At 42.9% G+C, this 25,745-nt stretch overlaps 1 protein-coding gene across 3 annotated transcripts in view; it reads right to left on the bottom strand.

Annotated features, from left to right (window-relative positions):
• PCYT1B (phosphate cytidylyltransferase 1, choline, beta) overlaps nt 1-25,745 on the bottom strand; it is a 141,772-nt gene that overhangs the window by 72,274 nt on the left and 43,753 nt on the right. For 2 of the 3 annotated variants that reach the window (XM_018044011.1, XM_018044010.1), the window contains exon 2: nt 6,657-6,756. In XM_018044011.1, coding sequence (XP_017899500.1) covers nt 6,657-6,756 — 100 coding nt within the window. Of the gene's footprint in view, nt 1-6,656; nt 6,757-7,259; nt 7,461-25,745 lie in introns of those variants that run through there. The other variant, XM_018044012.1, reaches the window with a different exon arrangement.

Raw genomic sequence — 25,745 nt, 5'->3', positions numbered from 1 at the left:
GCTCCCTGGCATGTGGGATCTTAGTTCCCAGACCAGGGATTGAACCTGCATCCCCTGTACTGCAAAGCAGGTTCTTAACCACTGGACCACCAAGGAAGTCCCTATAAAGTTTACATAGCTTTATATAAACTTTATCATTTTCTTCTACTTATAGGCAGTGATGCTACTTTCATTCAATGATAAAGATCGATATTTGCTTTTTAAAATACATTAAAGTTAAAAAAGAGTACATCTAAAGAAAAATTAAGTAAATTACAGTACAGGTGACACAAAATTAAGGCAAAATTCATTAAGGTGGCTCTTGCAACATGCATTTTGAAAGCTTTATACATATCACCATGAACAGAATAATGCAGATTCCCTTTTTGTGAAGGAAAGTAAGAAATCACAACTGAGTTTTCCTCAGTCGGCTTTACTGGAAAGGAACCTATGCAACAATCATTTGAACTTGTCCTTTATCTACAGGCAGAGGACTGATTCTTTCTGTCTCAGGATGCATACTAATAAACCTTGGAGGGTCATAGCTCCACAGCTGGACAAGTTCAGCTAAGATTAACGGTGCCAGTTCCACTCAACAACAATAAAAAAAACCCAATCAAAAAATGAGCAGAAGCCCTAAACAGACATTTCTCTGAAGAAGACATACAGATGGCCAAAACCACATGAAAAGATGCTTAATGTATCTAATTATTTAAAAAAAGCAAATCAAAACTACAATGAGGTATTATGTCACACCAGTCAGAATGGCCATCATTAAAAAATCTGTAAATAAGAAATGGTGTGGAGGAAAGGGAACCATCTTACACAGATGGGAATGTAAACTGGTGCAGCCACTATAGAAAACAGTATGGAGGTTCCTCCAAAAGGTAAAAATGGAGTCACTGTTATCATCCAGCAATCCCACTCCCAGGCATATACCCAGATAAAACTGCATTTCAAAAAGATACATACACCCCTATGTTCATAGCAGCACCATCTGCACTAGCCAAGACATGGAAACAACCTACATGCCTGGTGACAGACAAATGGACAAAGAAGATGTGGTCCACATACACAATAGAATACCATGCAGCCACCAAAAAGATGCCATTTTAGAAAAGCAATGCCATCAGCCATCAAAAAGATGGCATCAAAAAGATTGGCATTAGGCATCAACAAAGCCATCAAAAAGATGCCATTAAAAAAAAAAAAAAAACAACCAATGCCATTTGCAGCAACATGGATGGACCCGGAGATCATCATACTAAGTGAAGGAAGTCAGAAAGAAAAAGACAGAAAGCATGTGATATCACTTAAACGTGGAAACTAAAATACAATATAAATCAACACACATACAAAAACAAACTCATAGATATAGAGGACAGACTTGCGGTTGCCAAGGGGAGTGAGCAGGGGAGGGAAGGAATGGGAGTTTGAGATTAGCAGAGGCGAACTGTTATAGTATGGATAAATGAGAAGGTCCTATTGTATTGCACAGGTAACTAAATTTAATACTCTGTGACAAAAATACCGTGGAAAAGAATATAAAAAAGAATATATGTGTATGTATAACTGAGCCACTTTGCTGTACAGAAAAAACTTACACAACATTGTAAATCAACTATACTTCAATAATTTTTTTTAAATGTGCTAGTTCCAACTGCTCTACTGTGCCCCTTCTCTTAAGGATCCTCACCCTCTGACCTCACAGATGAGGTCCAGGAGCTAAAAGCTATGAGCAGCCTCTCTGAGAATTTATACACCAGCCCCTGTTTGGGTAGACCTAAGCCTGTGAAACATAAAGTAGGCGATCGTATGAAGTCATAAAATGGGCTAGTGAAGGAATTAGTGAAAGACTTTAGTTACAACTATAATCCTGAAACACGCTGTAAACCCCCAGTACAGGTCTCTTTCCCTTTTTTGACAGGATGTTCAAGACAGCACCACAGAAGTGTGCTTCAGTTCAGTTCAGTTCAGTCGCTCAGTCGTGTCTGACTCTTTGCGACCCCATGAATCGCAGCACGCCAGGCCTCCCTGTCCATCACCAACTCCTGGAGTTCACTCAGACTCACGTCCATCAAGTCCGTGATGCCATCCAGCCATCTCATCCTCTGTCGTCCCCTTCTCCTCCTGCCCCTAACCCCTCCCAGCATCAAAGTCTTTTCCAAAGAGTCAACTCTTCACATGAGGTGGCCAAAGTACTGGAGTTTCAGCTTCAGCATCATTCCCTCCAAAGAAATCCCAGGGCTGATCTCCTTCAGAATGGACTGGTTGGATCTCCTTGCAGTCCAAGGGACTCTCAAGAGTCCTCTCCAACACCACAGTTCAAATGCATCAATTCTTCGGCGCTCAGTGTGCTTACTAGTCTTGAAAATTACCAAACACTTCAAAAAGGCAATGACGTTTTTCTTGTTTTCTTAAACAATAGTCAAATAGCAAGATATTTTTAAAACTCTGTGAGCTTCTCTAGTAACAATCCAATGCAACAACTATTCTTTAGATAACCGCCACAATACTTGCTCCAACCACTAACAACAGTTACTCTTAAGCAGTGGTTCTAGCAATATACTCCCAGGACAGGCATTACCTAGGAACTTGTTAGAGATGCAAATACTCGAGCCTCACCCAGACCAAAATCTGGGAGGGGGCCCAGCAGAGGGTTTTAGCAAGGCCTGCAGGGGGTTCTAAGCAAGCTAAAGTTTGAGGACCACTCTCAGTGACTATCAGAGTGTGGTCTAAGATGAATATGTGCCTTATAAGTAATCAAAGAACTAACTTCTTGTCACATTTTAACACTGATATTAAAAGTTCTAAGTAGGGCTTCCCCAGTGGTCCAGTGGTAAAGAATCCACCTGCCAGTGCAGAAGACACAGGTTCAATCACTGATCCAGGAAGATCCTACAGGCCATGGAGCAACTCATCCCACGTGCCAGAACTATTGAGCCTGTGCTCTAGAGCCTGACAGCCACAACTACTGAGTCCACAGCCCCCTAGAGTCTGTGCTATGCTACAAGCTTCCCCACGATGAGAAGCTCACACACTGCAACTAGAATAGCCCCCGCTTTGTGCAACTAGAGAAAAACCTGTGCACATCAATGAAGACCCAACACAGCCAAAAAAATTAAAAAAATAAAAATTTTAAAGATGCTCTAAATAAAGGATTTCCTAACAGAAGTTCCCTTGGCCAGATGCCCACCAAATATCACCAATTCTCCTGGATGACTTCCCAGTATGGTCACCTGAGATAAAAGGGGAGAATTTCTGAGAGTAGTAGTTCACCTTTGCTCCCTCTCACCCCTCCTCTAATGACCTGTGTACCACAGAGCTCACTGTACAGCTATTTGAAAATGCACCATCTTATTCTAGCTGGAGTCTAAGGCTTTAAACCTCTTGGCGGGACTTCCCTGGTGGAACAGTGGGTAAGAATCCTCCTGCCAACGCAGGAAACACAAGTTCGAGCCCTGGTCCAGGAAGATCCCACATTCCATGAAGCAACCAAGCCTGTGTGCCACCACTACTGAACCTGTGCTCTAGAGCCCGCGAGCCCCAGCTACTGAGTAGAGCCCATGTTCTGCAACAAGAGAAGCCACTGCAATGAGAAGCCCGTGCACCGCAACTAGGAGCAGCCCCGCTCACCACAACCAGAGAAAGCCTGAGTGCAGCGACAAAGCCCCAGTGCCACCAAAAATAAAATGAATAAACGATTGAAACAGCAACAGCAAACAAACACTGGGCAGTTAGCCTACAGGTACTCAGTCTCACTCAGTCACCCCCAGCAGCAGGTCAAACCCTCTCTGATTCTATTTCCAACTGATGAGCTCCTTTTCTTGTCCCAGTCTTTCATTCGTTCATTCATTCATTCACAAAGTATTTACTGAGCATACAGTACTTCTCCAGGTACTGGTAAAATAGCAGTGGGCATGGAGATGGTCCTCCCACTACAGAAGATCGTAGCTTCTGTCTTGTTCACACACTTGCTAGCCTCCAGTTCAAAGTCTGAGCATGTTCTCACTGAGCTCCATGGGCTGCTGTGGCGCATGCTCCACAGGGCAGCCCATCGTGGTGGACAAAGCAGGGGTATGAGGCGAGAGGGACCTGAGATCGAATCCCAGCTCTATTGGTCAGATGGGACATTTGACAAGTTACTTTCCAGTTCTCCACATGTCACCGGCCTTGTCAGTAGAGAGGGCACAAAAATACCCACCTTAACCAGTTTTTGCAAAGACTAACTAGAGTACCTACAGGGCACAGCACCTAGCAGATGGAAAGCAAGCTCAAATTCCCTTTTCCTTTCCCTTAGAAAAGTAGGATCTTTTTCTGCTCGGGCCTAAAGCTCATCCTTTAACTTGAAGTCAAGTCTGTTCTCTTCATAACCACCTGGACTTTGATTCCACCTTTTAGATTTATTGCTGTGTCAGCATTTCTCAGGCTATGGTCTAGAGGTCACCAACTTCAGAATTGCCTGGGCTATTTGTTAAAAATGCAGGTGCCTGGGCTCCACACTAGATTTAGGAGTCTGGGAGCGTGAGCAAAAACCTCTGCTGCTTACAAACTTTCCAGGTGATTCTTTGCACACTGGTTTAGCTGTTCTGCACTGTCTCCTCAAGGCTTTTCTTGCCTAAATTTTCACAACAAGTTATTATAAGGACTTCCTTGGTGATCCAGTAGTTAAGAATCCGCCTGTCAACACAGGCAACGTGGGTTCAATCCCTGGTCCGGGAACTAAGATCCCACATGCCACAGGGCAGCTAAGCCTGTGCGCCACAACTAGAGAGCAGCCCCACTCACCATAACTAGGGAAAGCCCACACAGCAACAAAGAGCCAGTGTGGCCAAAAATAAATAAGTAAATTTAAACAAAGAAGTCACTACAAAGCCCTCTAACTGCCTGCTCTGCTCCTCACTTCACTCCCTCGAAGCTCTTCTTAAAGGGCAGCAGAGTGTCATGGCCAACAGATCAAGCTTGAGCACAAACAGGTTTGAGATCCAATCCCAGCTTTAGCACTTACCACTGGTTCTCAAAGCATGGTTCCCCAGCAGCAGCCTCACCTGGGAACTTCTTAGAGATGCACATTCTTGGGTCTCACCCCAGTTGGACTGAATCAGGGGGTAAGGCCCAGCCACCTGTGTTTTAATAAGCCCTCTGGGTTATTCTAAGACAGACTCAAATGTGAGAAACACTGCCACTTACTAGCTAAACGATCTTCTGCAGATTCACAGCTTCTCTAAACTAGCGGTCCCCAACCTTTTTGGCACCAGGAACTGGTTTTGTGGGAGACAGTTTTTCCATGGACTGGGGTGGGGATGGTTTGGGGATGATTCAAGTACATTACATTTATTGTGCACTTTATTTCTGTCATTATTACATCAGCTCCACCTCAGATCATCAGGCACTTGATCCTGGAGGTTGGGGACCCCTGGTCTAAAGCCTTCACTTCCTCACCTGTGAAATGCTAAAAGTATCAACCACATAGGGCTGTGATAGTGAAATGACAATAAAGATAAAGAATTTAGTGTACAGTAAGTACTTAATAAATATCTGCTGCTCTTAAGCAAACTGTCCTTTGTCCCATGGATTCTATTACATTTGGGATGTTTGTTTTTTGGGCTGGCGAGTGGAAACCATAGAATTATGCCGTCTCAAATGGCTGAAGGCTCACCTGCTGGACTAGTCTTATTTTTCACTCCATCCCAATCGACAGAAACGCCACTCACTCCCTCCCTATCATTGCGCCTTCACTACTCCTATCTCACTTGCCCACAATATCCTTCCATTTTCTGCCCACAAAGAACCCATCGTACTTTTTCTGAAAGATCAGCTCAGGTCTGGGATTAGGTCTTGCCTCACTGCTTGAAGCCAGATGAATCTGCCCTTCTCAAAACTGTCACTATCATTTGTGCTGCAGGATTTAACCCCTAAGAACATGCATGCAAGCTACTGGTGGGTTTTTATTTCCTATCTAGTTGTCTTGTCTCTTTAATTATAGTGAATGCTCTTAGGAAACAGAGATAGCACCTTACAGTTCTTTTTACATCTCTTCCCTCTCCATCTCTGGTAGGGGCTAAAGGAATGAACAGTAAGTTCCTAGAACAGAGCCAGGGCATACTTGGAGAAACTTTTAAAACACAGACTTTTAAGAATGATAATAATTACAGTAGCATAGGTTTTTCTATGACTTCACAGTTTTTAAAAAATGCAATGGTATGTTTAATGCAATCTAGTTGTCATAAATGGAGAAGGCAATGGCATCCCACTCCAGTACTCTTGCCTGGAAAATCCCATGGATGGAGGAGCCTGGTAGGCTGTGGTCCATGGGGTCGCACAGAGTTGGTCACGACTGAAGTGACTTAGCAGCAGCAGCAGTAGCAGCAGCAGTTGTCATAAAAAGCCCTGTTTGCACATGAGGAAACAGATTCAGACTGTTCTCATGACGCCCAGGCGGTAGAAAGTAAAGAAGAGAGCTGGGGCTGCAACTCCAGGGTCCTGCAACATCTTTTCCTTGGCTACTTTGCTTGGTCCAGTTGATCGACATCGGCGTTTACCCTTCCCGCCCCGTGCGATCACCTCTAGATGCGTGTCTCCAATCTGAAGCAAGAGCTGCTCACATAATGATGGGCCTTTCTGCCACTTGAGATGTCAGGACAGGGCCCGCCAGAGAATAAGTAGTACAGCCTCACCTGGTGTCCCTAAGCGGGCTTGAGCAATGGTCAGTTTCTCATGGGGTGCTTGGCACAGACAACTCGTTTCATCTGCAAATGGGGCAGGTGCAGTCAGGGTCTAGAAGGAAAAAAGAGAAAGGGAGTAAATTCAGTCTGACAGCCTTGGCTTTGGCACTGACTTCCCCTGAAGTTTTACTTCTGTTGGCTACATGTGGATGATTAAGTAGAAGATATCCACTCAGTCTTTCAGAGAAATCTCGTACTGTTAGAAAGAAAAACAGGGATATTGTTCATGACGGCTTTTTTTTTTTTTTTTCCTGACTGATGCTTCAGCAATAAGCTCTCCAGCATGTACTATCTGCCAGGTACCAGACGTGGTGCCCTGAACATGTTATTTCCCCCAGGCCCTGCAATACCCTATGATGGCTAGATACCGCTCTCCTCCTATAGGCATTCTGTCCTTCTACAGCACAGGATGATATCATCTCTGCATCGCAGAAAAGGAAACTGAGGCTTAGCAGGATTAAGGAACATGCCAAGTCATGCCCCCTGGAAAGGCACCATGCTCAGCTTGGAGCATTTCACAAACAACCAGGGCAGACTTCAAACATTCAGACTTACCCACACCCGGGGGTACTCGGCTGGAAGGAATGCCATGGTCAGGAGTGTGGCAGACATCTGTATTTCACACACAGCGGCCTGGCCAATCACAAACTCTGACGTCTCTTTAGCGCAAAGGCCCAAGCAGTTATCTGTGCCCGGGGAGGGCCTAAAAGCCCAGCATTTCTGGCGGGCTGCAGATAACTGCTCCTCTCTGGTCGTTCCAACAGCCACCAACGGCTGGAGGCCCCGCCCCAGGCAGCTCGGGCTGGGGCTCTGGGGAGCGCTGTCAGAGAGATGTAGTCACTTGGAAGCCTGCCCAGGAAGTGGCTCTGCATTTTTGAGTCAGCCTCTTAAAATGAAAACCTCACTCTCTCTAGACAGAGGAAGACAAAGTGAGCCGTATTTCTGTAAACAAGGGGCAAGTGCAATCCAGAATCCATCTGTCGTCTTTGAACTACGTCCTTACCATGGTCTTCGCTACCTTATCTTCAATATTTTTAAAGCTGAAGGTGACGAGTCACTGTGAACATTACTCATATTGCTGCACGAATTATTTCTTAGAGATAGACACAGGTGTTCCTTAACTTGGGAAGACTAAAGAATGATCCATACATGTGAAGGGGGCTGTGAGACTGCCATTCATTCACTCATTCACTTATATACACGTCAGGTGACATCTGAGAACTGGAGGTAGAAGCAAAGATAAGACCAGTCCCCATTCTGGGGGGACCCCCATGCTCCACTGACCTGCCCCTACCCACTCCCCATTGTTGTACCTTTTGCCCTGGCAGCTGGAGTCCTGCCCTAAAGTTGTCTGGAGACCGCTCAGTTGCCTGAGGCTTTCTTAACCCCCACCCTCCCATTCAGGGCTCTGAAAGCAAATCAAGACTTGAGACATGGATTCGGGAAACTTGAGTCTCTTACTGCCTCCCTTTGAGATACATTAAGGTGACCTTGTAGGCCATGATGGGTCAGGGCCGTATTTGTGAAGAAATAAAGGGGCGCAGGGGCAGGGATGACAGCAGAGGCTCTGTAGCCACAAAATGGGGGTTCAAATCCCCTTTCTAGCACTTAAAGGCTCTGTGTTCTAATTTGACTCTCCTGGTTGAAAGGAACAGATACTACAGCTAAGTCAAGAGATGAAGGCTTACTTTACAGCTATCCTGGCACACAAACTGTGGGGGGAAAGGAGAAAGGGGCAGCGCCTGGCCCCAGAGTGCTCTACGTTGACCTGGCTGCTCTCTGCATGTCCGTCTTTCTGTCCCGCTCAGATTACTCTGTTTCCTTCCACTACATTCAAGTCTCTGCCTTCTCCTCCCTCAGAAACTTCAGCTTGAATATGGCCCATTGCAGCTTCCTCAGTCTCCCCGCCCAACCTTCTTTCAACGGCTTTGGGTTCAGCCTTTCAGTCCCAACTCCTCCCTCCTCCTACCCACTTTCTGCTTCTTTCCATGCTTCCCAATTCAAAATCCTAATGGAAGATCAACTTGACCAAGTTCATCTGTTCGGATGAGGCCACAGGAAGGGTTGGTTGGCACTCAGTCAGGTGCCACCTGGGGCCCAGGGGCTGGTTAGTGAAGGGAGGAGGACTAGTGAGGGAGGTCATGGGTAGCCTGTCATGGCCTCTTTAGCAGGAGCTGCCTTTGGGGCAAGAAATGTATCTCACTTTGGGGACATGCCTGCACTGCGGGTAGATCTGGGTTTGATCCCTGGGTGGGGAAGATCCCCTGGAGGAGGGCATGGCATCCCACTTGAGTATTCTTGCCTGGGAAATCCCATGGACAGAGGAGCCTGGTGGGCTACAGTCCATGGGGTTGCAAAGAGTCTGACACAACTGAGTGACTAACACTTTCACTGGTGGTTAAGACTCCATGCTGCATGCTTCCAGTGCAGGGTGCCTGGTCAGAGAACTAAGATCCTGCGTGATGCAACTAAGATCTAGTGCGGCCAAATATGTATTTTTTTTAAAAAGAAATGTATCTGACTTTGTGTGTTCTTAAAAGGAAGCTCCTCAACTTAGCTGAAACTCACTTTTATCTGTAAAATGGGTACCTATCTTATAGGGGTGTTGTGAAAAATGGGCATCAGGTATGTGAAGGACCTGGTACCCAATGAACTTGGAGCCATTTCCAGTGCTTCTAGCTTCTATTAGTGTTCACTGTTATATATCATAGTATATATTATATATTATGAATAATTATATTTATTATGTAGTTCCCCATTGAAACAAGCAAACTGACTCATGAATGAATTTTTAGGACACAACCCAAATAGACAAATGAATTGGCAAATGGGGTTTAATGATTCATTAACCTTCAATGTATGTGGCCAGTGAATCTTTTTTACATGATCTAAAATAAATTACTAATTGGAGATCTTTTATGTGCTAGTCACAAACTTTATTAAAGATATAAGGTGTTGCTGTTTTCCAAGAAAGGTATCAATATATTTTAGAGGGTGTGAAATCTGGTAATTAGAGTTGTAAAGCAACAGTAGTTACTCAAAGGTGAAAACAGGTTTATGTGCACTGTGCATTTTGTTCTTAATCATTGTGACCTAGAAGTAGGAAAACAGATGAAGCAAAGAGATGGAAGGCAGAGGATGCTCTTAAATGTACTTGTGAGCATGTGAGTAGTCCATTAATAGTAGTTGACATGGAGATGGGGTACTTCTTGTTATGTACAAGGCACTGTGCTTAGAATGGGAAGAGTGTAAAAATAAATGAATGTCAGACAGGCTTGTTCTCTAGGATACTTCCTAGGTTGAAATTCAAGCTCTACTTTCAGGAAGACTTTGGTTAAGGACCAGCTATCATCAACCAGCCCTGTGATCTGAGGCAGTTTTTGGCAGCCTGAACATCGCAGAACCTCCTCCTCTGAGTCATAGCAAATCATTTGATTTAGAAGGAATTCTAGGGCTTCCCTGGTGACTCAGTGGTAAAGAATCCACCAGCCAACGCAGGACATACAGGTTCAATCCCTGATCCAGGAAGATCCCACATGCCATGGAGCAACAAAGCTTATGCACCACACTACTGAGCCTGTGCTCTAGAGCCTGGGCACCCCAACTACTGAGCCTGTGCCCTAGAGCCTGGGAGCCCCACCTACTGAGCCTGTGCTCTAGAGCCTGGGAGCCCCACCTACTGAGCCTGTGCCCTAGAGCCTGGGAGCCCCACCTACTGAGCCTGTGCCCTAGAGCCTGGGAGCCCCACCTACTGAGCCTGTGCCCTAGAGCCTGGGAGCCACAATTACTGAAGCCCACGTGCTCTAGAGCCCATGCTCCACAACGAGAGAAGCCACTGCAATGAGAAGCCCGTGCATTGCAACTAGAGAGTAGTCCTCGCTTGCTGCAACTAGTGGAAAAAAATATACACAGCAACAAAGACCCAGCATATCCCGAAATAAATAAATACATTTAGAGAAGGAATTCTATGCTATCAGGTTGTCCCCTCCACCTACAAATGGCAGACCAACCTCAGGACAACAGGATTAAGACAGCCAGAGGCTCGAGGGGGACCCTGACTGGTCCATCCTGGCCTCCAGGCTCTATATCAGCCTGCAGGACACCCAGGCCCCCATCTATTTCTCACTGTTTGCCAGAGCTAGGATGGTTCCAGGGATTCTCTGGTCTAGGCCCTACATGAGACATAAAACTGAGGCCCAATAACATAACATACAAACCTTCAAGTGCTTACCTAGTGCCATGTATCCGTCTATATGCTATCACATGTATTAGTTCATTTAATTTGTACCCTGAGAGGCAGGTACTGCCTCTACTGAACTGTAAAGGACCTGTCTTCAACAGTGACACCAAGTGGCAGCAAGAAGCAACAGCAGGGGTAGATCCCTCAGACTCAGTGACCTTTTGGGCTCCCTTTGAACTGAGGACACACTAGGATTCTAAGATAATCAGGACAAAGGGGTTTCAAAAACAAGATACTGGACTTCTCGCTAATTAGAAAAGTGATGGGGGAGCAAACAATTGAAAAAACAAAAGCATGGGACTTCATTTTTACCCAGACTTAGTGAAATAGGCCAGATTACTTACATATAAACAAGCCTCAGCTTAAGACTCCAAATCACCAGATCACATTGTCGAGTGTTTACTAACTATCGAATTCTGTGTGTTTCATATGATGCCAGATGTTTATAGGATAGATAAGGGAGTGGGGGAAGAAATAAGAAAGGGAAAAACAAAATTGGCTGTGGGGCAGCAATCCTCAAAGGTGAAGGGTGGCCTTTTTAGAATAGGAAGAGGTATTAGTTTGAACAGGCATATTAAATTTTTAGCAATTTTATATGTGAGGGAAAATTCTACCCTCTTCAACATACAAGTCATCGAAATTAAGCCTCTTGACTGATAGAGATCATCAGAGGATAGACTATGCCCCCTTAGGAAGCCATATACCAAATTCAGGGCTAGAGAGGCCCATGAAATTTTTATGTTTAGAGGAGAGTGAGGATTTTTAAAGGGTTAAGAAGTCCTGGCCCAGCGCCCTGAACCTCTCATATGCAAAGGCCTTGCCAGACCACAGAGTTGGAGCTAGACTGCAATAAAACTTGTACCTAATTTAAGATTTCAGAACACCCAGTCATTGCATGCAGACATATTGCCTATACAAAGCTCTGGTTACGCAAACTACATGGCAGTGCCACATGAAAGTATGTTCCCATCAGTCTTCTTAAGGGGAAGACTAGATACCGGGCATTTCATTTGCAGAATATGTTCAACTGGACATTATCAACTATTTACTTAAAAGCTATTCAGTTCAGTTCAGTTCAGTCACTCAGTCGTGTCTGACTCTTTGCGACCCCATGAATCACAGCACGCCAGGCCTCCCTGTCCATCACCAGCTCTAGGCACTATATAAGATATACAATACAAACATTACTTGAGTGCAAAAGTGGTCAGTAGAACCTCTATTTATGCACTAGGCATCTCTGACTGACAACGGGCTCAATCACACAGCAAGTTAATCAACCAATCAAAATTTAGCATGGTACTACTGAGGGTGACAGGCCAACTGTAAAGCTGCTTGTTTAAGCTAAGCTACTTTTAACTACAGTGGGGCCATTCAGTCAGGCCTGAGTTCAAATCCTAGTTCCATAAATCAGTGGCCATTTGATTTTCTAAATTTGAGTTTTAGAAAATTGCTGGTCCTTAACCTCTCTAACCTTCAGTATCCTCATCCAGAACATCCATAAAAGAATGATAATAAAATGATCTATCTCAGGACTTCCCTGGGAATTCCCCAGGAATTCCCCAGTGGTTAGAATCCACCTTCCAATGAAGGGGAAATGGATTTGATCCCTGGTGGGGAACTAAGACCCCACGTGCTGTGGGGCAACTCTCACACACTGCAACTAGAGAAAGCCCGCATGCCACAACAAAGACCCAGCACAGCCAAAAATAAAAGAAAAAAAATAATAAAAAGGAGCAGTCATTGAAAAAAAATGATTTATCTCATGAAGTTGTTGTGAGGAGTAAATGAAATGATGTATGCGTGATTAACGTCTTCCTTCTGCCTCTCCACAATACATACTCTCCCACCTTCTTTACTCCTCAGCGTATGGCTTTCTGTATGGACTCCACCACTGGGTTCTCTTGCCTTCCTGCTTCCAGTTGGGTTGGGTCCATGGGAAGCATGCAAAATGCTGGAGGGTAGAACAAGAGGGTACTCATCCCGCTGGTATCCTCCCTGAGAGGAACTAGTATGCTAGTCCCGCCCTCTGCCTGAGAGCCATAGCTCCATGAGCTTCTGGTAACCGCATTCTCCCCGTAGCCCTTTCCTGCCTAGGGCTGGCAATGTGTCTAGGCCTCCCAGTGTTTCTAGGCTTCAGGTACTATACCCATACTATACTTTGAGGTTTCCTTAAACTCTGTGCATGCCTTTAAAAAGAGTCCCTTTGTTACTGCTGCTGCTGGTAAGTCACGTCAGTTGTGTCCTACTCTGTGTGGCCCCATAGATGGCAGCCTACCAGGCTCCCCCGTCCCTGGGATTCTCCAGGCAAGAACACTGGAGTGGGTTGCCATTTCCTTCTCCAATGCATGAAAGTGAAAAGTGAAAGTGAAGTCGCTCAGTTGTGTCCGACTCTTTGCGACCCCATGGACTGCAGCCCACCAGGTTCCTCCATCCATGGGATTTCCCAGGCAAGAGTACTGGAGTGGGGTGCCATTGCCTTCTCCGAGTCCCTTTGTTAAGCTGTCTCCAAATTCCCCCTTTAGAGTAAGCCGCCTATGTCTCGCCTAGGCCTTGACTGATATGGTGTATATAACAGTATGATGCCAGGCTCAATAAATTTAGCCAATAAATGTTGATGAGGCATGTTAAAAACCACAGAAATCAATTGAAAAGTGAATTACCCATAGTTAATAAAGTCATAATTGTCTAAAGAATGTCTTCCAGTTGGAAAGACTTGTACAACAACAGAACATTTTAGTCAGGATATGTAAGAGAGAAGAGAAAGAAAGACTCTCCTTCCCCTATGGAGGTCTTTGGCTTTAGGACTGACTGACCTTAGAACTGTAAAATCAGAAACACAAAAAGATGGCCCAAAGTTCATCCTTCAGTCCCATGCTGTCGGGTTTCTATCTACTTGTCACTGAATGCATTTTTTTAATGCCTGATTTTATTTGGGATCAGAGTATTTTTAATCTTCTGAAAACAGAGAGTAAAGACAAAGTAGATCTCAGAGGTGACTAGAGGCCTAACACATGTGAATCACTGGACTCTTGGACGGTGTAATTGATGACAAAGAATCTCAGATCAGGCAGCTGGTGCAAAGACTCAACAAAGAGCAGTGGCACACAGGAAGAGGAGGCCCAGTACACAGCTCAGTACCAAGAAATACCCATTTTTCACTTGACTAAGTACGGCTCACACATATTCTAAACTAATAGGCACCATTAAAAACAGCAAGATAGATACACCTGCACAGGCAGGGAACAATTTCTAAGACATTTTTATGAATGCAAAAGGCAAGTCACAAAACAATATATACACATGTTATACAGTATGATATCATTTATGGTTAGAGAGAACTAGGCAATCGTATAGAAATAGGTGAGAACTGTTCTGTCCAATACCACATAGCCATTGGCCCTACGTGACAATTTAAATTCAAGTTATGATTTGTCATCGTCATTCAGTCACTCAGTCATGTCATTCAGTCACTCTTTGTGACCCCATAGACTGCACCACGCCAGGCTTCCCTGTCCTAAACCATCTCCCAGAGCTTGCTCAAACTTATGTCCATTGAGTCAGTGATGCCATCCAACCATCTCATCCTCTGTCACCCCCTTCTCCTCCTGCCTTCAGTCTTTCCCAGCATCAGGGTCTGGCCCAATAAGTTGGGCCTTCGTATCAGGTGGCCAAAGTATTGGAGCTTCAGCTTCAGCATCAGTCCCTCCAATGAATATTCAGGATTGATTTCCTTTAGGATTGACTAGTTTGATCTCCTTGCAGTCCTAGGGATTCTCAGGAGTCTTCTCCAACACCACAGTTCAAAAGCATCAATTCTTAGGCACCCAGCCTTCTGCAATGAAGCAGATGTTTTTCTCTAGCTTTTTCTATGATCCAACAGATGCTGGCAATTTGATCTCTGGTTCCACTGCCTTTTCCAAATCCAGTTTGCAAATCTGGAAGTTCTTGGAAACAATGCCCAATTGTGGATGTGGCTGGTGGTGAAAGTAAAATCTGATGCTCTCAAGAGCAATATTGCATAGGAACCTGGAATGTTCGGTCCATGAATCAAAGTAAAGTGCATGTGGTCAAACAGAAGACAGCAAGAGTGAACACTGACATTTTAGGAACCAGTGAACTAAAATGGATAGGGCTTCCCAGGTAGCGTTAGTGGTAAAGAACCCGCCTGCCAATGCAGGAGACATAAAAGATGCGGGTTTGATACCTGGGTTGGGAAGATCCCCTGGAGAAGGGAATGGCAACACACTACAGTATTCTTGCCTAGAGAATCCCATGAACAGAGGAGCCTGGTAGGCTATGGTCCAAGGGGTCTCACAGAGTCGGACATGACTGAAGTGACTTAGCATGCATAAAATGGACAGAAATGGGCGAATTTAATTCAGATGGCCATTATATCTACTACTGTGGGAAAGAATCCCTTAGAAGAAATGGAGTAGCCCTCATAGTCAACAAGAGAGTGTAAAATGCAGTACTTGGGTGCAATCTCAAAAATGACAAAATGATCTGTTTGTTTCCAAGGCAAACCATTCAATACCACAGTAATCCAAGTCTATACCCTAATTGGTAATGCTGAAGAAGCTGAAGTTGAACAGTTCTATGAAGACCTACAAGACCTTCTAGAACTAACATAAAAATAAGATGTCTTTTTCATCATAGGGGACTGGAATGCAAAAGTAGGAAGTCAAGAAACACCTGGAATAACAAGCAAATTTGGCCTTGGAGTACAAAATGAAGCAGGACAAAGGCTAACAGTCTTGTCAAGAGAATGCATTGGTCATAGCAAACACCTTCTTCCAAAGACACAAGAGACAGCTCTACACATGGACATCACTGGATGCTCAATACTGACATCAGATTGATTATATTCTCTGTAGCCAAAGATGGAGAAGCTCTATACAGTGAGCATAAACAAGACTGGGAGCTGACTGTGGCTCAGATCATAAACTCCTTACTGCAAAATTCAGACTAAAATTGAAGAAAGTAGGGGAAACCACTAGACCATTCAGGTATGATCTAAATCAAATCCCTTATGATTATACAGTGGAAGTGACAAACAGATTCAAGAGATTAGATCTTATAGACAGAGTGCCTGAAGAACTATGGACGGAGGTTTATAACATTGTACAGGAGGCTGTGATCAAGACCATCTCCAAGAAAAAGAAATGCAAAAAGGCAAAATGGTTGTCTGAGGAGGCCTTACAAATAGCTGAGAAAAGAAGAGAAACAAAAGGCAAAGGAGAAAAGAAAAGATATACCCATTTGAATGCAGAGTTCCAAAGAATATCAAGAAGAAATAAGAAAGCCTTGTTAAGTGATCGGTGCAAAGAAATAGAGGAAAACAATTGAATGGGAAAGACTAGAGATCTCCTCAAGAAAATTAGAGATACAAGGGAACATTTCATGCAAAGATGGGCACAATAAAGGACAGAAACGGTATGGACCTAACAGAAGTAGACGATACTAAGAAGAGGTGGAAGAATACACAGAAGAACTGTACAAAAAAGATCTTAGCAACCTGGATAATCATGATGGTGTAATCACTCACCTGGAGCCAGATATTCTAGAGTGTGAAGTTAAGTGGGGCTTAGGAAGCATCACTAGGAACAAAGCTAGAGGAGGTAATGGAATTTCAGCTGAGCTATTTCAAATCCTAAAAGATGATGCTGTTAAAGTGCTGCACTCAATATACCAGCAAATTTGGAAAACTCATCGGTGGCCACAGGACTGGAAAAGGTCAGTTTTCATTCCAATCTCAAAGAAGAGCAATGCCAAAGAATGTTCAAAGTACCACACAAGTGCACTCATTTCACATGCTAGCAAAGTTATGATTAATTAAATTTATATAAAATAACTCAGTTTCTCAGTTCCACTAGCCATATTTCAATTGCTCAATAACCACATGTGGCTAGCGGCTACTGCATTATCATAGATGTAGAACATTCCAATCATCACAGAAAGTTCTACTGGATAGCACTGGCCTAGAAAAATTCACAATGAATTGTTAACTTGGGTTATCTCTGGGGAAGAAATTACCATTAGGAGAATAGATGAAAAAGTGTTTTCATTGTTTACTCCATATATATATCTGTTATTTTGTTTTATTTTTACCATGAGAACACACTGATGTAATGCATGTAATTTAAAAATAAATTTAAAGAAATATTTCCTCCCCCGTGAATTCAGAGATACAGGAAATTTAATCAAGGATCACAGTCCTGAATATGTAGGGGGGAAGCTATCTAACAGGAAATGAGTACTTCAAAAAATAACAACTATTATCTATAAACTCACTGTTACATAACATTATTCCCAGGTATGTGGAACATTTAAAATCCATTTGATAACCAACAAGGACCTACTGTATAGCACAGGGAACCCTACTCAATATTTTGTGATAACCAATATGAGAAAGGAATCTAAAAAAAAAAGAATGAACATATGTATAACTGAATTGCTTTGCTGTATACTTGAAACTAACACAACATTGTAGATCAACTATACTCCAATAAAATTTAAAAATTTAAAAATTCATCTGTGCTTTTAAAAACCATTTATATTGTCTTCACAGTACCCACCCATCATTTATTTTTCCAACAAACACTACTTTGAATACTTGCTGTATGCCAGGCACTGTTTTAAGTTCTGAGGATACACAGGGGGAACAAAACAGACAAAAAGATTCTGCCCTTGTGATGCTTAAAGACAATAAACAACAAAAATGATCATAAAATGTGTAGTATGTTAAAAGGAGATAAGTTCTACAGAAAAAAAGAGACAATGAAGGGGAAAATGGAACTAGGGGCTATAACTTTAAGAAAGTTGATACATGTGTAAATATATAAAAGATCAATTGAGGCATGTGGTAAAAGAACACTCCAGGCAGAGCAAATAGCAAGTGCAAAGGCCCTGAGGCAAGAGCATGGCTGGCTTCTGCCAGAAATAACAAGAAGGCCAGTGTGCCTGGAGGAAATGAAAAAAAAAGAAAAACAGTAGGAAATACAGCCAGAGAGGTGAGGCATAAGGAAGGGGATGGAAGGCAACCAGTACTGTGGGGTTTTTAGGATGCTATAAAGACTGGCTGTCACTCTGAGGAGATGGGAATCAGCACCAAGTTTTAAACAGCGACTTAGTTTTCACAGGACTACCTGGCTGCTATATTGAGCACAAACATCAAGAAGTCAAAAGTGGAAGCAAGGAAACCCCTAACACATCTGGTATCGTGACCAGGCAGGAGCAGATGAAGGCTGGGGCCAAAGTGAGGGATGGCAGTGGAAGGGTGAGATTCTGTATAGATTCTGAATAAATAAAATATGGAATTGATTGGATGCAGTGTGTGAAAGAATGAGAGGATTCAGGATAACGCCACAGTTACTGGCCTGAAGAACTGGAAAGATGGGCACTGCCATTCCCTAGGATGGGGAGGACACTGGAAGTGGGGGTTTGACAGTGGGAGGTGCAGGATGGCGAGATCAAGAATTCCCTTCTCAAATACACACTTTAATGTACATTTGGGCTTTTGGTTTTTGGTGGGTTATTTTTGGCTGCAAGGCATGTGGGATCCTAGTTCCCTGACCAAGGATCAAACCCTCATCCCCTGCGGTGGAAGCATGGAGTCCTAACCACTGGACCACCAGGGGATTCCCTAGATTTGTTTAATCTACAAGAAATGAGTCAAGAATATACAATGGGGGAAAGACAGCCTCTTCAATAAGTGATACCAGGGAAACGGGACAACAACATGCAAAAGAATCAAACCAGACTACTCTCTCACGTCATATAGAAAAATAAATTTGAAATGGATTAAAGACTTAAATATAGGATCTGAAACCATAAAACTTCTAGTATAAAACTCAGGCAGCAAGCTCTTTCATGTTGATCTTAGTAGCAGTTTGTGGGGGTGGGGGGAGGTGTGTCTTCTCAGGAAAGGGAAACAGAGGCAAGAATAAATAAATGGGGGACTTCCCTGGTGGTCCAGTGGTTAAGACTCTGTGCTCCCAATGCAGGGGGCACAGGTTCAATCCCTGATTGAGGAACTGAGATTGTGCATGCCACACAGCACAGCCAAATAAATAAACAAAGGGACTTCAAACTAAAAAGCTTCTGAACTGTTGGTGGGAACGTAAATTGGAATGTAAACTATGGAGAACAATTTGGTAGTTCCTCAAAAAATTAAGAACTGAACTACCATATGGCCCAGCAGTTCCACTTCTGGGTATCTATCCAAAGAAAATGAAAATGCCAAGTGGAAAAGATACATGGACCTCTTTGTTCATTACAGCTTTATTTACAATAGCCAAGACACAGAAGCAACCTAAGGGTCCACCAATAGATGATTGGATAGAGAATTCCCTGGCAGTCCGCGGTTCATGCAGGCAGTACAAGTACGATCCCTGGCTGGGGAGCTAAGAGCCTGCATGCTGCATGGCCCCAAAATAAATAAGTACAAAAAACAGACGAATGGATAAAGATGTGGTATGTATGAATATATGTGTTTACATATATGTATATATATACACAAACATACATACACACACAATGGAATATTAGTCATTAAAAAAGAATGAAATGTTGCCACTTGTGAAGACATGGATGGATTTAGAGGGTACTACGCTAAGTGAAATAAATCAGACAGAAAGACAACTACTGTATGATTTCACTTATATGTGGAATCTAAAAAAACAAATGCACAAATGTAACAGAACAGAAACAGAGTATAGATACAGAGAACGAACAGGTGGTTGCCAGAGGGGAGAGGTGTGAGGGCAGTAAAGAAATAGGTGAGGGATATGAAGAGATGCAAACTTTCAGGTGCAAAATAAATGAGCCACAGATATGAAGGGTACAGTGTGAGAAATATAGTTAATAACTAGCCAATATCTTGGTAGGGTGATATATCATAATTAGACTTACTGTGGTTATCATTTTGAAGTGTATAGCTATACTGAATCACTACGTTGTTTAACAGGAAGATTGTGTCATAGGTCAATTATACTTCAAAAATAAAGAAACAAACTCATAGAAGAGATCAGATAGGTGTTACCAGAGGTAGGGGATTGGAGAAGGGGGTAACTGATGAAGGTGGTCAAAAGGTATACATTTCAAGTTATAAGATAAATAAATACTATGGATGTAATGAACAACATGATAAATATCATTAACACTGCTATATGTTACATATAAAAATTGTTAAGGGAATAAATCCTAAGTGTTCTCATCACAAGGAAAAAAAATTTTTTCTATTTCTTTAATTTTTTATCTATAGGAGATGACTGATGTTAACTAAACCTACTGTGATAATCATTTCATGTTGTATGTAAGTCAAATCATTATGTTGTACACCTTAAACTTATATGGTGCTATATGTCAAATTTTATCTCAATAAAACTGGAAGAAAAAATAAAATTTAATTTTAAAAAAGAATTCTGTTCTCACACATTTGGTTTGACATGCCTATTAGATATCCAAGTGGAGATGTCAGGTGGGCAGTTGGTTGTACAAGTCTGGAGTTTGGGATAGAGGACTAAGCTAGCGATATACGTTAAGAAGCCATCAGAATTTAAATGATACTTAAAACCACTAGGCTAGATTCATTCATTCAGCTAGGGTGAGTGCAGATTGAAGAGAGGTCCCCATGGGCACTTGAGGAGACAAATGTATATTTATGGCCTGTCTCCCCCAACTACAATGGCAACTCCAAAAAACAGGGACTAAGTCTGTTCTATTCACTACTAAATCCATACTTTCTAAGGCAGTTGCTTAGTCATGTCTAACTCTTTTGTGACCCTTTGGACTGTACCCCACCAGGCTGCTCTGTCCATGGGATTTCCCGGCCAAGAATACCAGAGCGGGTTGCCATTTCCTTGTCCAGGGGATCCTCCCAATCCAGGGATCAAACCAGTATCTCCTACACTGGCAGGCAGATTCTCTACCACTAAGCCTCCAGGGAAGCTCTTCTAAGGCAGTACCTGACATATAAAATGTCCTCAATAAATAGTTGCTGAATGGGAAATTTTAAAGTCACTGGAGAATGACTACTGATAAAAAAAAAACTAGAGAAAGAATGATTATTGATAAAGATTAAACTGATGTAAGGCCATTCTCTTCATTACCTCCACCATAGTTTGGCCCCAGGTAAATAACAGGGAGAGAACACAGCTCCACCCATGAACAGAAAATTGAACTAAAGATTTACTGAGCATGGCCCCGCCCATCAGAACAAGACCCAGTTTCCCCCTCAGTCAATCTCTCCCATCAGGAAGCTTCCATAAGCCTCTTAGCCTTCTCCATCAGAGGGCAGACAACTGAAAACCACAATCACAGATAACTAACCAATCTGATCACATGGACCAGAGCCTTGTCTAACTCAGTGAAATTATGAGCCATGCCATGTAGGGCCGTTCTGACAAAACACGGTCCAATGGAGAAGGGAATGGCAAACCACTTCAATATTCCTGCCTTGAGAACACCATGAACAGAATGAAAAGGCAAAAAGATAGGACAATGAAAGATGAACTCCTCAGGTCAGTAGGTGCCCAATATGCTACTGGAGATTAGTGGAGAAATAACTCCAGAAATGATGTATGCAGAGTACATCATGAGAAATGCTGGACTGGAAGAAACACAAGCTGGAATCAAGATTGCTGGGAGAAATATCAATAACCTCAGATATGCAGATGGCACACCCTTATGGCAGAAAGTGAAGAGGAACTAAAAAGCCTCTTGATGAAAGTCAAAGAGGAGAGTGAAAAAGTTGGCTTAAAGCTCAACATTCAGAAAACGAAGATCATGGCCTCTGGTCCCATCAATTCATGGGAAATAGATGGGGAAACAGTGGAAACAGTGTCAGACTTTATTTTTTGGGGCTCCAAAATCACTGCAGATGGTGATTGCAGCCATGAAATTAAAAGACGCTTACTCCTTGGAAGAAAAGTTATGACCATCCTAGAGAGCATATTCAAAAGCAGAGATATTACTTTGCCAATAAAGGTCTGTCTAGTCAAGGCTATGGTTTTTCCAGTAGTCATGTATGGATGTGAGAGTTGGACTGTGAAGAAAGCTGAGCACCGAAGAATTGATGCTTTTGAACTGTGGTGTTGGAGAAGACTCTTGAGAGTCCCTTGGACTGCAAGGAGATCCAACCAGTCCATTCTGAAGGAGATCAGCCCTGGGATTTCCTTGGAAGGAATGATGCTAAAGCTGAAACTCCAGTACTTTGGCCCCCTCATGTGAAGAGTTGACTCATTGGAAAAGACTCTGATGTTGGGAGGGATTAGGGGCAGGAGGAGAAGGGGACAACAGAGGATGAGATGGCTGGATGGCATCACTGACTCGATGGACGTGAGTCTGAGTGAACTCCAGGAGTTGGTGATGGACAGGGAGGTCTGGTGTACTGCAATTCATGGGGTCACAAAGAGTCAGACATGACTGAGCGACTGAACTGAACTGACTAAACTCCAGAAAGAATGAAGAGATGGAGCCAAAGCAAAAACACCACCCAGTTGTGGATATGACTGGTGACAGAACTAAAGTCCAGTGCTGTCAAGAGCAATATTGCATAGGAACCTGGAATGTTTGGTCCATGAATCAAGGCAAATTGGAAGTGGTCAAATGGAGATGGCATGAGTGAACGTCGACATTTTAGGAATCAGCGAACTAGAATGGACTGGAATGGGTGAATTTAACTCAGATGACCATTATATCTACTACTGTGGGCAAGAATCCCTTAGAAGAAATGGAGTAGCCATCATAGTCAACAAAAGAGTCCAAAATGCAGTACTTGGATGCAATCTCAAAAACGACAGGATGATCTCTGTTCATTTCCACGGCAAACCATTCAATATCACAGTAATCCAACTTTATGCCCTGACCAATAATTCTGAAGAAGCTATAGTTGAATGGTTCTATGAAGACCTACAAGACCTTCTAGAACTAACACCCAAAAAAGGTGTCCTTTTCATTATAGGGGACTGGAATGCAAAAGTAGGAAGTCAAGAAACACCTGGAGTAACAGGCAAATTTGGCCTTGGAGTACAAAATGAAGCAGGGCAAAGGTTAATAGAGTTTTGCCAAGAGAACCCACTGGTCATAGCAAACACCCTCTTCCAACAATACAAGAGAAGACTCTACCCATGGACATCACCAGATGGTCAACACAGAAATCAGACTGATTATATTCTTTGCAGCCAAAGATGGAGAAGCTCTATACAGTCAACAAAAACAAGACCAGGAGCTGACTGTGGCTCAGATCATGAACTCCTTATTGCCAAATTCAGACTTAAATTGAAGAAAGTAGGGAAAACCACCAGAGCATTCAGGTATGATCTAAATCAAATCCCTTATGATTATACAGTGAAAGTGAGAAATAAATTTAAGGGACTAGATCTGATAGATAGAGTGCCTGAAGAACTATGGACAGAGGTTCATGACACTGTACAGGAGACAGGGATCAAGACCATCCCCAAGAAAAAGAAATGGAAAATGCAAAATGGTTGTCTGAGGAGGCCTTACAAATGGCTGAGAAAAGAAGAGAAGTGAAAAGCAAAGGAAAAAAGGAAAGAGATACCCATTTGAATGCAGAATTCCAAAAAAGAGCAAGGAGAAATAAGAAATCCTTTCTCAGTGATCAGTGCAAAGAAATAGAGGAAAACAATAGAATGGGAAAGATTAGAGATCTCTTCAAGAAAATTAGAGATACCAAGGGAACATTTCATGCAAAGATGGGCACAATAAAGGACAGAGATGCTATGGACCTAACAGAAGCAGAAGATATTAAGAAGAGGTGGCAAGAATATACAGAAGAACTATACAAAAAAGATCTTCACAACCCAGATAGTCACAATGGTGTGATCACTCACCTAGAGCCAGACATCCTGGAACGTGAAGTCAAGCAGGCCTTAGGAAGCATCACTACAAACAAATCTAGTAGAGGGGATGGAATTCCAGATGAGCTGTTTCAAATCCTAAAAGATGATTCTGTGAAAGTGCGGCACTCAATATGCCAGCAAATTTGGAAAACAGCAGTGGCCACAGGACTGGAAAAGGTCAGTTTTCATTCCACTTCCAAAGAAAGGCAATGCCAAAGAATGCTCAAACTACCACACAGTTGCACTCATCTCACACACCAGCAAAGTAAAGCTAGGCTTCAACAGTACCTGAATCGAGAACTTGCAGATGTTCAAGAAAAGGCAGCGGAACCAGAGATCAAATTGCCAACATTCGTTGGATCATGGAAAAAGCAAGAAAATTCCAGAAAAAGATCTACTTCTGTTTTATTGACTATGCCAAAGCCTTTGACCGTGTGGATCACAACAAACTGTGGAAAATTCTTAAAGAGATGGGAATACCAGACCACCTTACCTGCCTCCTGAGAAATCTGTATGCAGGTCAAGAAGCAACAGTTAGAACCGGACATGGAACAATAGACTAATTATAAAAGGAGTACGTCAAGGCTGTATACTGTCACCCTACTTATTTAACTTATAATGCAGAGTACATCATGAGAAACGCTGGGCTGGTTGAAGCACAAGCTGGAATCAAGATTGCCGGGAGAAATATCAATAACCTCAGATATGCAGATGATACCACCCTTATGGCAGAAAACAAAGAAGAACTAAAGAGCCTATTGAAGAAAATGAAAGAGGAGAGTAAAAAAGCTGGCTTAAAACTCAATATTCAAAAAGCAAAGATCATGGCATCTGGTCCCATCACTTCATGGCAAATAGATGGGGAAATAATGGAAATGGTGAGAGACTTTATTTTGGGGGGCTCCAAAATCACTGCAGATGGTGACTGCAGCCATGAAACTAAAAGACCCTCGCTCCTTAGAAGAAAAGTTATGAAAAACCTAGACAGCATATTAAAAAGCAGAGCCATTATTTTGCCGACAAAGGTCCATCTAGTCAAAGCTATGGTTTTTCCAGTAGTCACATATGAATGTGAGAGTTGGACCATAAAGAAAGCTGAGCACCGAAGAACTGATGCTTTTGAACTGTGGTGTTGGAGAAGACTCTTGAGAGTCCCTTGGACTGCAAGGAGATCCAACCAGTAAACCCTAAAGGAAATCAGTCCTGAATATTCACTGGAGGGACTGATGCTGAAGCTGAAACTCCAATACTTTGGCCACCTGATGCGAAGAACTGACTCATTAGGAAAGACCCTGATGCTGGGAAAGTTTGAAAGCAGGAGCAAAAGGGGACGACAGAGGATGAGATGGTTGGATGGCATCATTGACTCGATGGACATGAGTCTGAGCAAGCTCCGGGAGTTGGTGATGGACAGGGAAGCCTGGCGTGCTGCATTTCCATGGGGTCGCAAAGAGGCAGACATGACTGAGCAAGTGAACTGAACCAAACTGATTTTATTAACAGACTATTTTGTGTGTGTGTTTATTCTTTTTCTTATAAACTTTTTATATTGAATTGGAATATAGCCGATTAACAATGTTGTGATAGTTTCAGGTGGACAGCATAGAGACTCAGCCATATTTATACATGTATCCATTCTCCCCCAAACTACCGTCCCATCCAGGCTGCCTCATAACATTGAGCCGAGTTCCCTGTGCTGTGCTGTAGGTCTTTGTTGGTTACTCATTTTAATTATAGCAGTGTGTACATGACCATCCCAAATTCCCTGTTTTTTCCTCTCCAGCAACCATAAGTTCGTTTTTTAAGTATGTGAGAAATAGACTTTATTTTTTAAAGTGGTTTTAGTTTCAGAGCAAAATGAGTAGAAGGTTTGGATGTTTCTCATACAACTCTCACTAATTTTAATAGCTATAAAACATTCCACTAAATATCAATTCT

The sequence above is a fragment of the Capra hircus genome (assembly GCF_001704415.2).
Source record: "Capra hircus breed San Clemente chromosome X unlocalized genomic scaffold, ASM170441v1, whole genome shotgun sequence".
Classification (NCBI taxonomy): domain Eukaryota; kingdom Metazoa; phylum Chordata; class Mammalia; order Artiodactyla; family Bovidae; genus Capra; species Capra hircus.
This window is presented reverse-complemented; position numbering and strand designations above follow the sequence as displayed.